General features: G+C 44.7%; 2 protein-coding genes across 2 annotated transcripts in view; one reads left to right on the top strand and one right to left on the bottom strand.

Moving 5' to 3' along the window:
- LOC127055116 (cytochrome P450 4B1-like) overlaps nucleotides 1–14,866 on the top strand; it is a 202,061-nt gene that overhangs the window by 83,960 nt on the left and 103,235 nt on the right. The gene's annotated exons all lie outside the window — the stretch shown is intronic.
- Nucleotides 12,369–14,866, bottom strand: part of LOC127055110 (cytochrome P450 4B1-like) — a 41,740-nt gene continuing 39,242 nt past the window's right edge. The window contains exon 12 of the mRNA XM_050961725.1: nucleotides 12,369–12,543. Coding sequence (XP_050817682.1) covers nucleotides 12,369–12,543 — 175 coding nt within the window. The remainder of the gene's footprint in view (nucleotides 12,544–14,866) is intronic.

The following is a 14,866-nucleotide window of genomic DNA, read 5'->3' as shown; positions in this document are numbered from 1 at the left end:
CTGTGGCACCTTATAGACTAACAGACGTTTTGGAGCATGAGCTTTTGTGGGTGAATACGTATTCACCCAAGAAAGCTCATGCTCCAAAATGTCTGCTAGATAGGACATAAATCACTGGCAGGTTCGTTGCACAAAAGTTGCCTCTCTCTTTAATCTTCCCCTGCCTTCCATTCAGGGCAATGCAAAGGCTTATCTGTTGCCATGGGATGGCCTGATTCAGCCTTTCAGCTAACTAAATTAAGGAGAGTGCAAATCCTGGTCTACACTGAAAAGTTCTACAGGTATAACCATGTCGGTGAGGGGTGTGATTTTTCACTGCTGGTATTATACCAGTAAAAGCCCTTGTGTGGATTCACTGACACCATTATTAAGGTATCTTATACCCATATAGTTATTCCCATCTGTAGTGTGGCAGCTGCCCCACTCCCTGAGAGTGTGGGCTGCAGCAGGTCAGTGCACCTGCACAGATGGGCAGCCAATCAGAGAAGGATTTATTGGGAGCCAATCAGGGCCAATATTAGAGCCAGCCAATGAAGGCAAGGCTAGGCCCTATATAAAGGCTGCTCAATGAGAGAAGAGGCAGTCTGTCCCAGGCCTTCGGTAGGGGAAGTTCTGTCTCCAGGCCTAGGGAGCAGTAGGGAACTCCAGCCCGGTGTCTGCCAGGCTGCAGGCTCTGAGGGGAAGAACCTAGCTGGTTGAGAGGGGCCGAAGGGGAAGCATCCCAGAGACATGGACAGACAGACGGAGGGAGAGAAGGAGGCCAGGACGGTTTCCACTAGAGGGTCCCTGGGTTGGGACCCAGAGTAGTGTGCGGGCCCAGGTCCCCCCTTGCCTTACACCCGGCCTATAGAAGTGGCCATCTAGGGATGCCCCAACTCCCTGCCAAGAGGGGTGTGACATTGGGGCTGCAGTTGCCCATGTTGGCTGTGGCACAGAGAGGCAGCTGATTGACCCCCCCAAACCCTCCGGAAGGACTGTGAGGATGGACGAAGGGGCACTGCTGGAGGGCAGAGGCTCGAAGAGGACACCACGTGTTGGGAGCAATGCTAATTGAAAGTGAGATGACTGACGGGACACCACCAGGAGGGGGCGCTCCACTGGACTGAGCTGATTCCAGGAATCACCAGGAGGAAGTGCTGTGGTGGTGAGTCCCAACACCATTACACCATCCCATACAGAAATGGCAATACTGGTAAAGAGCACATTTATACCCATATAGCTACATCCACACAAGGGAGGGGAGTTGTCCCACTTTACCTGTAGTGGTATAGTCAAAGCAGCACAACTTACGACTGTACACCATAGACCAAAATTGTGTGTGCAGATCAGACATCCCAATGACCCAACAAGCATTTTAATCAATGTTTGTAAGGATTAAATTCAAGTGTAACCCCATTTATTAACTTGTTTGTATCTAAATTATCTTGAGATTTTACAGCTGTGTCTCCTTGCCAGATAAGCTTCCAAGTAGTTCTCTTGCAGGTACAGATGGGGAGAGGGTTTAATCTCACATTGCAATGGGAAACCTGGATGCTTTTACTAGGAATGTGCCTGACCTGAGTAAAATGTATTTGATGAGGGAGTCCCTTACTGGGCCTCTTAAAGAAAGTGGGAGGAGTAACAGAATTAAAGGGATACAAAGTTGTGTGGGTCCACAGTCTTGAAGCTGGTCATCTTTTAAAAGAGTAAGTTTGTGCCACTTTAATTCACTTGTGTAATTTACAAGGTTCATGGAGGAATGCTCCACCATTGTTGTCGCTCTTGTTATTTATTTCCCATGCCAGGCCATGGCGCCATTGTATAAGGCACTGCACAAACACATTGTTAGAGATAGTCCTTCCTCTGAAGAGTGAAAAAGATCATCGGTGCTTGTCATTCAGATCAGACAGGCTCTTGGCATAATCTTCATTTTCCTTCTGCCTGACTAAAGGCATGACCTTCACCTGAAGGAAGATTACTTCCCAGGAAATTAACATTCAAATAGTCCACAGGGAAGACAAAAGACATTTATTTGGTACTTTCAAAATACAATAGTGAAAAGAGCCTGTGACTGGTTGTTTAGTCCACGGAGGTCTGTGTAGATAGGAACTGATCCAAAGGCCATTAAAGTCATTAGCAAGACTTCCCATTGATGTCAATACGCTGTGGATCAGACCCATCTTTGACATATCTTCATTATGTTATGGGCTTGCTAGATTGTAACCTTGTTATTGAGGTTGTAGCTGGGCTTCTTTAGCTAGGTTAAAATTGTGATCTATCACTTTAAGTTCTGTGGGGTTTTCCTGGTCTTGTTTGCAGGCTAGGGGGCTCTATGGAAGCATATGATGTGGGTCTTTTAGTAAGCAACTTGCAGAGAGCCATCTAGAGTGAGGTGAGTTGCGTTGTGCCTGCTTTGTGTCTCTCTCTTTTGGGGTATCATTCTGAATCCTAAGAAACAAAGTGTAACATTGCAACCTTCCAGCAAGAGTATTTTATGTCATCTGACTCCAGCTGGAATAATTGCAAAAGCAGGACATAATTTCACCTGTGGAGTTCAGCAAATAGGATGCACCACTTTGCATGTAGCCCAAAGGGTAATGGCAGCATAAGAGTTTGTGGGGACTATAAATGCACCATATCCCCCTGGCTGGAATTGGACCAATATCCAGTTCCTAAACCACAAGATTTATTTGCAAAGCTGACAGGGGCAGTGACGTTTACCAAACTAGACTTGTCTCAAGCTGACCTGCAGATGGCATTGGAGCTAGATTAAAAAAAAATGTGGGCAATGAACAGACATAAGGTGCTATTTAGATATGAAATATTATCCTAGGGGATAGCTGGTGCCTGTGTTATGTTTCAAAGAATAATGGATCAGTTAGTGCCGGTGGTAAATGGTGTTGCCTGTTATTTGGATGACACTTCATTCATAGATTCCAAGGCCAGAAGGGACCACTCTGATCATCTAGTCTGACCTTTTGGATAACACAGGTTGGAGAATTTCACATAAATGATTCCTACAGCAGATCTTGTTTTATAAAAATCCAATCTTGATTTGAAAATTGGCTGCTGGAGAACACACCACAAGTCTGGGTAAATTGTTCTGGTGATTAATTACCCTCACTGTTAAAAAGATACACCTGATTTCCAGTCTAGCTTCCACTGCCAACTTTTGGATTGTGTTATCTTTGTCTGCTATGTCAGAGGAACATTTAAAAATCCTAGAGGGGGTTCTAAAGAGCTTGTAAAATCATGGCTTCAAAGAGAAGTGTGCTTTTTTTCAAAAAAGCCGGGTTACTTCATCCAGCCATTTTCTAGATGCAGGAGTACACCTATTAAAAGAGATGACAAAAGCCATTCAGAATGCCCCTGAGCTTTGTAATGTCTCAGAGCTTAGATTGTTTCAGGCTATGTTAAAACTATTATGGAAGATTAATTCCAAACTTATCAACAGTAACCAGTCTGATGTCTACCCGGTTATGGAGAAATATGAAGTGGGTTTGGACAGAAAAAAGAAAATAAGGCTTTGGAGAAAGCAAAAAAGAAATTAAGTCATGCCAGCCTATTGGTACATTTTAATCCAGAGCTTCTCACAATGCTAGCCTGTGATGTGTCTCCTGTAGGAATTGAGGTTTTCGTTTCACATCTTTGTAAAGATGGGAGTGAAGAAACCCATAACATCTGCTCCCAGGACATTGTCAAAGGTCAAGAAAAAATACTCACAGATAGAAAAAGAGACTTGGGTTATTAATTTCCATGAGTACCTCTTTGGAAAAAAATTTACCCTCGTTACAGATCATAAACCACTGGTAAAAATAATGGGCCCAGATGTAGGCATTCCACCACTAGCAGCAACTAGACTTCAAAGAGGGGGCTTTGATCTTTGCTGCCTACTAAGATGGGATATATTATAGACCATCCGAAAAACATGCTAATGCAGATGCATTGTTCTGTTTGCCCTTGCACACAGGGAAACATATAGAGGAAAATTCCATGGACAGAGTCTCTTTCCTAGATGACCTCCCTATTACAGCTAAGGAAGTTGCTCTGTAAACAAGACAAAAAGATGATTTTGGTTAAGATGATGCACCACACTTGAGACTGGCCAAATCATATAACCAAAGTGCAACGTAGCCATTACTGTTTCAGCAAACTGTTAGCCACGCAGAAGGGTTGTTTGCTATGGGGAATACAAGTGATACTGCCAATATGTGTACAGAAAAGGATGCTGGTGGAATTACATGAGCGGCACCAAGGGTTAATAGATATGGAAGGGATGGCCAGAAATTGTTTCTGGTGGCTGGCTTTAGATTAAGATTTAGAAATGCAAAGTAGCCAGTGCGACTCCCATTATAGCCATAGGAACATGCCAGAAGAGACACTGTCACCCTGGCAGCAACTGTGCATCGGCTTTGCAGAAAAAGATAAGCAAATACATGTAATAGTGGTTAATGATTATTCTTGGTGGCCAGAGGCGAGGCACATGATTTAAAACCTCTTCTGTAATAAACAACTGATGTGCTTTGCAATATTTGCCATTTATGGGTTACCTGAGGAACTGTCTTCACATAATAGTCCACAGTTTATTTCTGGGATTTTCAGACATTCCCACAGCAAAATTCAGTCAAACGTATTGGGTCAGCTACCCACCACCCAGCATCACATGGATTGGCACAGAGTGTTGTGCAGACATTAAAACAAGCACTAGACAAAACTAAATGGAGTCCCCTGACACATTGCATTGCAAATTCCCTACTCTCATATAGGTCTACCCCACAGCCTGCCACTCAGAAGACTCCAGCTGCTTTGTTTTTAAAATGTTAGTTATGTACTAAATTTGATTTACTTAGACCCAACCTATGGAGAGCACTCAATAAAAGATGGCAAAGAGTGAAAAAACCTACCCCATGAATCTGCCAAGTTCTTCTGCTGAAGGCAGACAGTGTTGGTGCAAAATCACATGGGAGGGATGAAGTAGGGGGAAAGCTGTAAAGCAGATATGGGACTAGAGACATCTGTGGTAGAGATAAAATGGGAGATAATGAAGAGGCCCAGTGATCAACTGTTACCAGAAAAAACCTCAGTACAGTTACAGGATGCAGCCTCTGACATTAGTAAGGATGGGTGTAGCTTTTGTTGGCCAGAGGAGGAGGAGAAGGCATGGGAGATGGTGGCCGAGAGAGAGAGAGAGGGCTAGTGCTTCTTTTGGGGTCAACACAAATAGGACAAAGTTCAGGTGTCACCTTCTCTCCCTGGCAGGCACCACTGGCCTCAGCAAAATCACCAACTTCCTCTAAGGTTAAATTTGTGATTTTTTAAAATTGTGCTTGAGGAACTTACAGGGGAGGAGTGTGGTGGATTGAAAAGTGTGTTAAAATTGTGATCTATCACTTTAAATTCTCAAAGGAGGTCCCTGGTTCTTCTTGCAAGCTATGGGGCCTGGTGGGAAGTGTGCAATCTGGGCATGAAGCAGTCTGCCTGCAGACAGAGCTAGAGTAGGGTGGGGTGAGTTGCGCTTCTCCGTTTTTAGAGAGCAGCCTGCTTTGTCTCTCTGTTTATTGGTTGTTTTGCATTATGGTTCTGAATTCTATGAAAATAAAGTTATATTGCAACCTTCCAACATGAGTATTTAAGTTCTTATCTAACTTCTCTGTGTGCATGCTGTGAACACAACTAGAGAAAACCCCGGGAGTCATTCCACACAAGAGCAGGAGCACAAGCCTGCAGAGCCCAAGAAGGGCGAAGAGTCTGTGGAGGAGTGAGTCTGGTCAGGAGCAAAGAGTTATGTTTCTCTAAGTTCATTTTATTGGACTCTTTGTTTACCCCAGAATGAGTGAGACTGAACTAGAGAAGGAGTGCCTGCAACACTACCTCCAGCCATGAGGGGGTATGCCAGCAGTGAGTCCACTCTTCTACCCTATTAAAGAGTAATCATTTTTCATATACTACTAAGTATATAACTAACAGACTTCTACATTGTAAGAACACTTTTTAACTACTGGATTCTGGGAAACTTTCTCGAAAGAGTGCATCAGCTACTTTGTTAGAAGCTCCTGAAATGTGTTGAATTTCAAAATCAAAATCTTGGAGAGCTAAACTCCATCAAAGCAGTTTTTTGTTGTGTCCCTTGGCAGTATGAAGCCACTTCAGTGCAGCATGGTCGGTTTGTAGCTGGAACCACCGTCCCCAAACATATGGGCGTAGCTTTTCCAGGGCATACACAATGGCGTAGCATTCCTTTTCAGTGACTGACCAGTGGCTTTCCCTCTCCGACAGTTTCTTGCTGAGGAACACGACAGGGTGGAAGTTGTGATCCGGTCCTTCCTGCATGAGAACTGCTCCTATACCACGCTCAGATGCATCGGTGGTTACTAGGAATGGTTTATCAAAGTCCGGGGCCCTGAGTACAGGGTCAGACGTGAGCGTTGTCTTAAGTTGGGTAAAGGCCTTCTGACACTCATTAGTCCACTTAACTGTATTTGGCTGGGTCTTTTTGGTCAGGTCGGTCAGTGGGGCAGCGATTTGGCTGTAGTGTGGTACAAATCGCCTGTAGTACCCGGCCAACCCTAAGAAGGATTGGACCTGTTTCTTTGACTTTGGGACAGGCCACTTTTGGATAGCATCCACCTTGGCCTGTAGGGGGTTTATGGTTCCTCGACCCACCTGGTGTCCCAGGTAAGTCACTCTGTTTTGGCCTATTTGACACTTTTTGGCCTTAACAGTAAGTGTGGCCTGCCTGATGCGCTCAAAGACCTTTTTCAGGTGTTCTAGGTGTTCGGACCAGGAGTCAGAAAAAATGGCCACATCATCGAGGTAGGCAACTGCATATTTGCCCAGTCCTGCTAGTAGACCATCTACCAGCCTCTGGAAGGCGGTGGGTGCATTTCGCAGCCCGAAAGGAAGTACATTAAATTCATACACCCCTGCATAGGTGATGAATGCTGACCTTTCCTTGGCAGGTTCATCTAGCGGTACTTGCCAGTACCCCTTGGTTAAGTCTATTGTAGATATGAATTGGGCATGTCCCAACTTCTCCAATAGCTCATCGGTGCGTGGCATTGGATAGTTGTCTGGACGAGTTACCGCATTTAGCGTACGGTAGTCCACGCAAAAGCGTATTTCCCCATCTGGTTTGGGTACCAGAACCACTGGAGATGCCCATGCACTGGTAGATGGAAGGATTATACCCATCTGTAGCATGTAATGGATCTCCCGTTCTATAGCAGCTTGGGTATGAGGAGACACTCGGTAGGGTGGGGTTCTAATGGGGTGAGCATTACCTGTGTCAATGGAGTGGTATGCCCGTTCAGTCCATCCTGGGGTGGCTGAGAACAATGGGGCGAAGCTAGTGCACAGCTCCTTGATTTGTCGCCACTGCAGACGTTCCAGGGTTGTGGAGAGGTTCACCTCTTCCACGCCATCGTCTTTTTTCCCTTCATAGTAGACACCTTCAGGCCACTCAGCATCATCTCCCTGGACTGTAAACTGACAAACCTGTAAGTCTCTGGAATAGAAAGGCTTGAGAGAATTAACATGGTACACTCTGGCTTTTAGAGAGGAATTGGGAAATGCTATGAGATAGTTAACAGCTCCCAGGCGCTTTTGGACCATGAATGGCCCTTCCCATGATGCTTCCATCTTATGGGCCTGTTGCGCCTTCAAGACCATAACCTGGTCTCCTACCTTGAAGGAACGTTCTCTGGTATGTTTGTCATACCAGGTCTTTTGTTCTTCCTGAGCATCCTTTAGGTTTTCTTTAGCTAGCACTAAAGAGTGTCGGAGGGTGCTTTGTAGGTTGCTTACAAAGTCCAGAATGTTAGTTCCTGGAGAAGGCGTAAACCCTTCCCATTGCTGCTTCACCAACTGTAATGGCCCCTTAACCTCGTGGCCATACACAAGGTCAAATGGTGAAAACCCTGAACTGGGATGTGGTACAGCTCTGTAGGCAAAAAGCAACTGCTGCAACACTAGGTCCCAATTATTGGAGTGTTCGTTGACGAATTTACGTATCATGGCCCCCAAAGTTCCATTAAACCTTTCCACCAGGCCATTGGTTTGATGGTGGTACGGGGTGGCAAGCAAGTGATTCACCCCATGAGTTTCCCACAGTTCTTTCATGGTGCCTGCCAGGAAATTAGATCCTGAATCTGTAAGGATGTCGGAGGGCCAACCTACCCTGGCAAAAACGTCTGTTAGGGCCAGGCACACAGATTTAGCCCTGGTGTTGCCTAGAGCTACTGCTTCCGGCCATCGGGTAGCAAAGTCCATGAAAGTCAGTATGTACTGCTTCCCTCTGGGTGTCTTTCTTGGGAAAGGACCCAGAATATCCACAGCTACTCGCTGAAATGGGACCTCAATTATGGGGAGTGGTTGGAGAGGGGCCTTGACCTGGTCTTGGGGCTTTCCCACTCTTTGGCACACCTCACAAGACCGGACATACTTGGCAACGTCCTTGCCCATCCCTTCCCAATGGAAGGACTTCCCCAATCTGTCTTTAGTTCTGTTCACCCCAGCATGGCCACTGGGATGATCATGGGCTAAGATTAAGAGCTTTCCCCGGTACTTTGTTGAAACCACCAACTGTTTTTGTGGCTGCCATTCTTCCTGGTGTCCACCAGAAAGAATCTCTTTGTATAAAAGTCCTTGGTCTATAACAAACCAGGATCGGTGAGAAGAGCTGAGAGGCGTTGGGGTGCTCCGTGCCGCCGCCCAAGCTTTCTGAAGGCTGTCATCTGCTTCCTGCTCAGTCTGGAACTGTTCCCTTGAGGCTGGGGACACCAGTTCTTCCTCAGACTGTGGACTTGGGCTTGGTCCCTCTGGAAGTGATGTAGGTGATGGGGTTGTTTCCGTTGCTGGTGAACCGCTCTCCGCTGGTGCACCTGGGGGTATTTCAGGCTCTGGCTGAGCCTCTTGGGTGTGGTTGTCTGCTGCTTCTGCCAGTTCTGGCTCACTGGCGCCCTCTGGCGTTGGGGTTGAAGATGGATTTGCAAGCACTGTCATCAGTGCTGGCTGCTTTTCCAGTTTCTGGTCTGGGACTGGAGTCACTGTGGCTGTTTTAGTCGTTGGCATGGAATCCAGGTCCACTACCTCTGTCTGGGTCTCTTGTAACACAGACGGGGCCTCTGTGGATGGCTCAGGAACAGGAATGGGTCTGGAAGCTTGCCTTGTTTAGCTACGTGTAACCATTCCCACTCTCTTGGCCCGCTTCACCTGGTTGGCCAAATCTTCCCCCAGTAGCATGGGGATGGAATAATTGTCATGGACTGCAAATTTTCCTGACCAGCCTTTGTACTGGACAGGCAATTTAGCTGTAGGCAAGTCTACAGCTTGTGACATGAAGGGGTAAATGGTCACTTGGGCCTCTGGGTTGATGAATTTGGGGTCAACGAAGGATTGGTGGATAGCTGACACTTGTGCCCCCGTGTCTCTCCACGCAGTAACCTTCTTTCCGCCCACTCTCAAATTTTCCCTTTGCTCCAAGGGTATTTGAGAGGCATCCGGGCCTGGGGATCTTTGGTGTGATGGTGGTGTAACGACGTGCACTCGGTTTGGGTTCTTTGGGCAGTTGGCCTTTATATGTCCCAGTTCATTACACTTAAAGCATCTTCCAGCTGACTGGTCACTGGGTGGAGGTGAGTTACTGGAGACTGGTGAGATGGAAGAATAGGGTGTCTGTGGCTTTCCTTGGGGTGTAGGAGGGGTCTTGGGTTGCCCTCGGTTGTAGGGTTTATTGTCGGTGTGCCCCCTGGGGTATTCATTCCCCTTGACAGTAGCTTTCTTGCTTTCTGCCACTTCCATCCATCTGGCTCCAATCTCCCCCGCCTCAGCGAGATTTTTGGGTTTTCCATCTTGTATGTACCGTGTTATGTCCTCAGGAACACCATCCAAGAACTGCTCCATTTGTATGAGGAGGTGCAGTTCGTCCATGGATTTAGCATTGGTTCCTGATATCCAGACCTCATAATTTTTCCCAACGTAGTAGGCGTGTCTGGGAAATGACAATCTGGTTTGCACTTTTGGGTTCTGAAACGCCGATGGGCATGATCCGAGGTTATCCCCATTCTGAATCTGGCCTTGGTTTGAAACAGTTTATAATCGTTCATTCTGTCCTTTGGCATTTCAGCTGCCACCTCTGCTAAGGGTCCACTGAGCTGTGACCTCAGTTCTACCATGTACTGGTCTTCAGGGATGCTGTACCCAAGACAAGCTCGTTCAAAATTTTCTAAGAAGGCCTCAGGGTCATCACCTGCCTTGTAGGTGGGAAATTTCTTGTGCTGTGGAACAAGTATTGGCGAAGGGTTGTTAGAATTGGCTGTGTTCTGTTGCTTAGCCTGTTCTAATGCCATGGCCTGTTGGTGGGCCTCCCTCTGTTTTTCCAACTCTCGTTGGTGGGCTGCATTTTTGGCTTCTTCTTGTTTTTGTAGCCTTTCCATCTCTTGTTTGTGAGTTGCCTCATCTCTGGCCATTTGTGTTCTTAGTAGTTCTATCTGTTTTTCCATTGCTTCCAGCTGTACTGCTTCTGGTTTTTGTGACATTCTGGTTCTGCTTTCTTGTGTTGGGGTGCCCTCTGGTGTTTATTTTCTTAACTGCTGTTCCTCTGCTGCCTGCTGGGTTTTGCCTAGCAACAGTGCCTTTTTTTCTTCCTCTAGCTAATCTTTTAAATGTAAAGTAAACCAGAAAAACCACTTTATTTGCATGTGTGTTGTGCTGGGTACTTGACTCTCAATCGGAGTGCTATAGTTTAACAAAAGACCCTTCTGTCAACCTTAATAGTTCCTTGCTTAATATGCAAGCAAAACTGCAACGAGAGAACAGAAAAAAAATTATCTCTGGCTCCTTTTAAAACCAAACTCTTTCTCTCTGCTTAAAAGCCCTAGCAGAGAAAAGGAAAATAATATTCCTACTGGCTTCTGGATTCTTATTTTTCCACACCGCTGCCACTCATGTCATAACTTTCCTACTCAGATCTGAACCTTAGAGTTCAGAAACATGAGAAGTTAGCCTGAAACCTTCAAACTTAATTACCAGCTTGGATCTGATATCGCTGCCCCCAGCCAGAAAATTCCAGGGTCTGGCTCCCTCTGGTCTCCCCAAAACTTTCCCTGGGGGACCCCAAGACTCAGATGCCCTGAGTCTCACCACAAAGAGAAATAACCCACTTCCCTTTCCCCCTCTTTACCTCCTCCCAGATTTCCCCACCCTGGGTACTCTAGGAGATTCCCTGCTTCAAGTCCTTGAAACACAAGTACCGAGAGATCAAATCTCTCTCTCCCTTCACCCAGAGGGTATGCAAAGTCAGGCTGAGTAAATCTAACACAAAGAGATTTCCCCCCCTCCCTTCCTTCCTTAGTCTTAACAGGTGAAAAACTCGAACAGGCCTTAAAAAGAAAGCTTTATATAAAAAGAAAGAAAAAGACATAAAAATGGTCTCTGTATCAAGGTGACAATATACAGGGTCAATTGCTTAAAAGAAAAATGAATAAACAGCCTTATCCAAAAAGAATACAATTTAAAACATTCCAGCAACTACACACATGTAAATACAAAAAAACAATATAAACCTATTGTCTTACTATCCTTGTACTTACAACTTGGAAACAGAAGATTAGAAAGCCTGGAGGTATGTGTGGTACTCTCAAAAGCCCCGAGAGAACAAAGCAAAAACCCAAAACTACAAACAAAGGCTTCCCTCCCACCCCAATTCAAAAGTATCTTGTCTTCTGATTGGTTTTCTGGTCAGGTGTCCAGCTTCCTGCTTGTAACCCCTCACAGTTAGAAGCAACATTAACCCTTAACAATCTGCAACACTACCTCCAGCCATGAGGGGCTATGCCAGCAGTGAGTCCACTCTTCTACCCTATTAAAGAGTAATCATTTGCCAAGAGTTGCCACGTAGAGGAGTCTGAGATACCATAGGTTCCCTCTGTACCTAGTAAAGGAAATAAAAGCTTTAAGGTCACAGTGAAGTTCCTTTTTGCAGAAGTTGGCTTTAAATGGTGACCACTGGATCAAATTTTCAAATCTCATCTGGTAACATAGGCCTAAATCTCCCGCTGGCATCAATGAACTAAACTCCGATGAAATCAGTGGAACAAGGTTGATTTACACGGCCTGAAGATCTGATTCATATTTTTCTCCCTTGCTGATCAATCTAATTTTTCTGTCCCTCTGTCACTAAAGTAACCAGCAAATGTTTGGGAATACAGTTTTAATGGAGGACATCATATGGCTCAGAATAAATATATATATGTCTTTGACTGGACCAACAAGCAACCTTTCAGGCTCAAAGGGATGGGGGATCTTTTTTTCCCCAAAGTTGGGATTTTTAATGCATTTGATAATCAAATAACTTACAAATTTCTTATGTATTTTGCCCACATTTCGCAATGTTAATGCCAGTGGATTTTCTTCAAGTGCACATGTATCCCATTCTTGGACCGTAACACCAGCTGGGGTATTTTCCTGGGAATCTTCGCTGGATTGAGTGAAAACTCAAAGCATAGCAGGGACAAAGCAATGGCCACTTTCATCTCGATCATGGCAAACTGCTGCCCAATACAGTTCCTGAGAAGAGAGAGATGGAACCAGTGAGAATATTGAACCTGAGTGTCCTGATGCTTGCTCCAAAGTCACTTGAAGTCAATGGGAAACTTTCCATTGACTTCAAGTGCTCTTGAATCAGGCGTATTAAGATTCTTTCATATCCCATTAATCCAACAAAAAGAAAGTGCTTTAAAAGATTTAGTTTATTTTTCACTCTTTGCCAATACGTTGATAGGCTAATTGCTGCTCAACAATTCCTTATCCTCCATGTGGTTCATGCCGAAAGGAATCAAACTGGTTTAAGCTATCCAACTCATTAATTGATATTTTAGGATCAGTCCAAAACTTCCATAGACTCCAGCATGGTTGTTCATTGAATATATAGAATTCTACAGCTACAAGGAAGAAACAGCACAGAACTGTTAGCATGAACAGAAGATTAGATCAGGTTTTACTACCTCCTTTGTGGAGCCCTAAGACCAGAAGATGGTACTGCCATTTATATGTAGGTGATGTCAATATATATGGCTTGACTATAAAGTAACCTAGAGAATTGTTACCATCGCATATTAGCTGAGCAATATATTGTCAATGCTGGTGTAAATTGACATCACTCTATTGACTAAAAAGGAGAAATGCTGACTTACACCAATGGAGGATGTAGCTTCTGGAGTGCATTGTTTGGCCACTAATGCAGCCCTTCAAGCACTGTAATTCTGAAAAGAGGGACTGAAGAACAGGAAAATGCCCTTCGTCACTCAAGAAATGCAACAATATCTAGGCACCTGCTGGCATGGCTGATTGGTATTGTAACGGGGATGGGCAAACTCAGGTGCAGCACATTGTTGGTTAGGGTGGTCATTTTGCAAAACCAAGGATGGTTCAGCTACAGCACCCTGCAGAGCAGGACCATTGTTTTTCATAAGAACATAAGAACGAACATACTAGGTCAGACCAATGGTCCATCTAGCCCAATATCCTGTCTTCCAGCAATGGCCAATGCCAGGTGCTTCAGAGGGAATGAACAGAACAGGTAATGATCAAGTGATCCATCCCCTGTTGCCCATTCCTAGCTTCTGGCAAACAGAAATTAAGGACATGATCCCTGCCCATCCTGTCTAATAGCCATTGATGGACCTATCCTTCATGAACTTATCTAGTTCTTTTTTTAATCTTTTTGTAGTCTTGGCCTTCACAACATCCTCTGGCAAAGAGTTCCACAGGTTGATTGCATTGTGTGAAGAAATACTTCCTTTTTTGTTTGTTTTAAATCTGCTGCCTATTAATTTCATGTGGTGACCCCTAGTTCTTGTGTCGTGAGAAGGAGTAAATACCATTTTCTTATTTACTTTCTCTACACCAGTCATGATTTTATAGACCTCTATCATATCCCCCTTTAGTCATCTCTTTTCCAAGCTGAAAAGTCCCAGTCTTATTAATCTCTCCTCATATGGAAGATGTTCCACACCCCTAATCATTTGTGTTGCCCTTTTCTGTACCTTTTCCAATTCCAATATATCTTTTTTTGCAATGGGGCAACCAGATCTGCATGCAGTATTCAAGATGTGGACGTATCATGGATTTATAGAGATGCAATGTGATATTTTCTGTCTTATCATCTGTCCCTTTCCTAATGATTCACAATATGCTGTTCGTTTTTTTGACTGCTGCTGCACATTGAGTGGATGATTTCAGAGAACTATCCATAGTGACTCCAAGATCTCTTTCTTGAGTGGTAACAGCTGATTTAGATCCAATCATTTTATATGTATATAAAGAAGCTGAGGGCAGTAAGATAAATGTTTCTAACCTTTCTCCAATTTTATTATTCTATGACTCTTTGATATTTGCATATATTCACTTTTTAAATTTTGTAAAAAAACAAGCTGTGTTCAATTATTATTACAGTGATACAAAAAATAAAAATGGACAACTATCCAAGATTCTAGGCACCTCTGCTATAGGACCAATGAGATTGCCCCCAGAACATTTGACTTCCCTCTCCCCCACACAAGTGATTTCTCTCAAAGAGAAAGACATACATACACACCTCACAGGAGCCCACGTAAATACATGTGTCTTGCGGTATGCTCTCAAGATCAGTAGACTTGAGCTTTCTTGGACCAGGGTTTCAAGTCTGTCCCAGAGCTCAGGAATCCTCATAGAGAAGGGGTTCCCACCAGCCCACCCTCGTTTAAATCGAGGGGAGCCCATCTGAGCAGCTCTGCCAATCTCAACTGAGGCTGTATGGCATGGGGAGAGATCACAGGGATCTTGAGCAAAAACTCTTCCACCGTGGAATGTGGTGCATTGAGAAAAACACAAGAAAATAACAGGGAAAGAA

Source organism: Gopherus flavomarginatus, chromosome 7 (genome assembly GCF_025201925.1).
Source record: "Gopherus flavomarginatus isolate rGopFla2 chromosome 7, rGopFla2.mat.asm, whole genome shotgun sequence".
Lineage (NCBI taxonomy): Eukaryota > Metazoa > Chordata > Testudines > Testudinidae > Gopherus > Gopherus flavomarginatus.
This window is presented reverse-complemented; position numbering and strand designations above follow the sequence as displayed.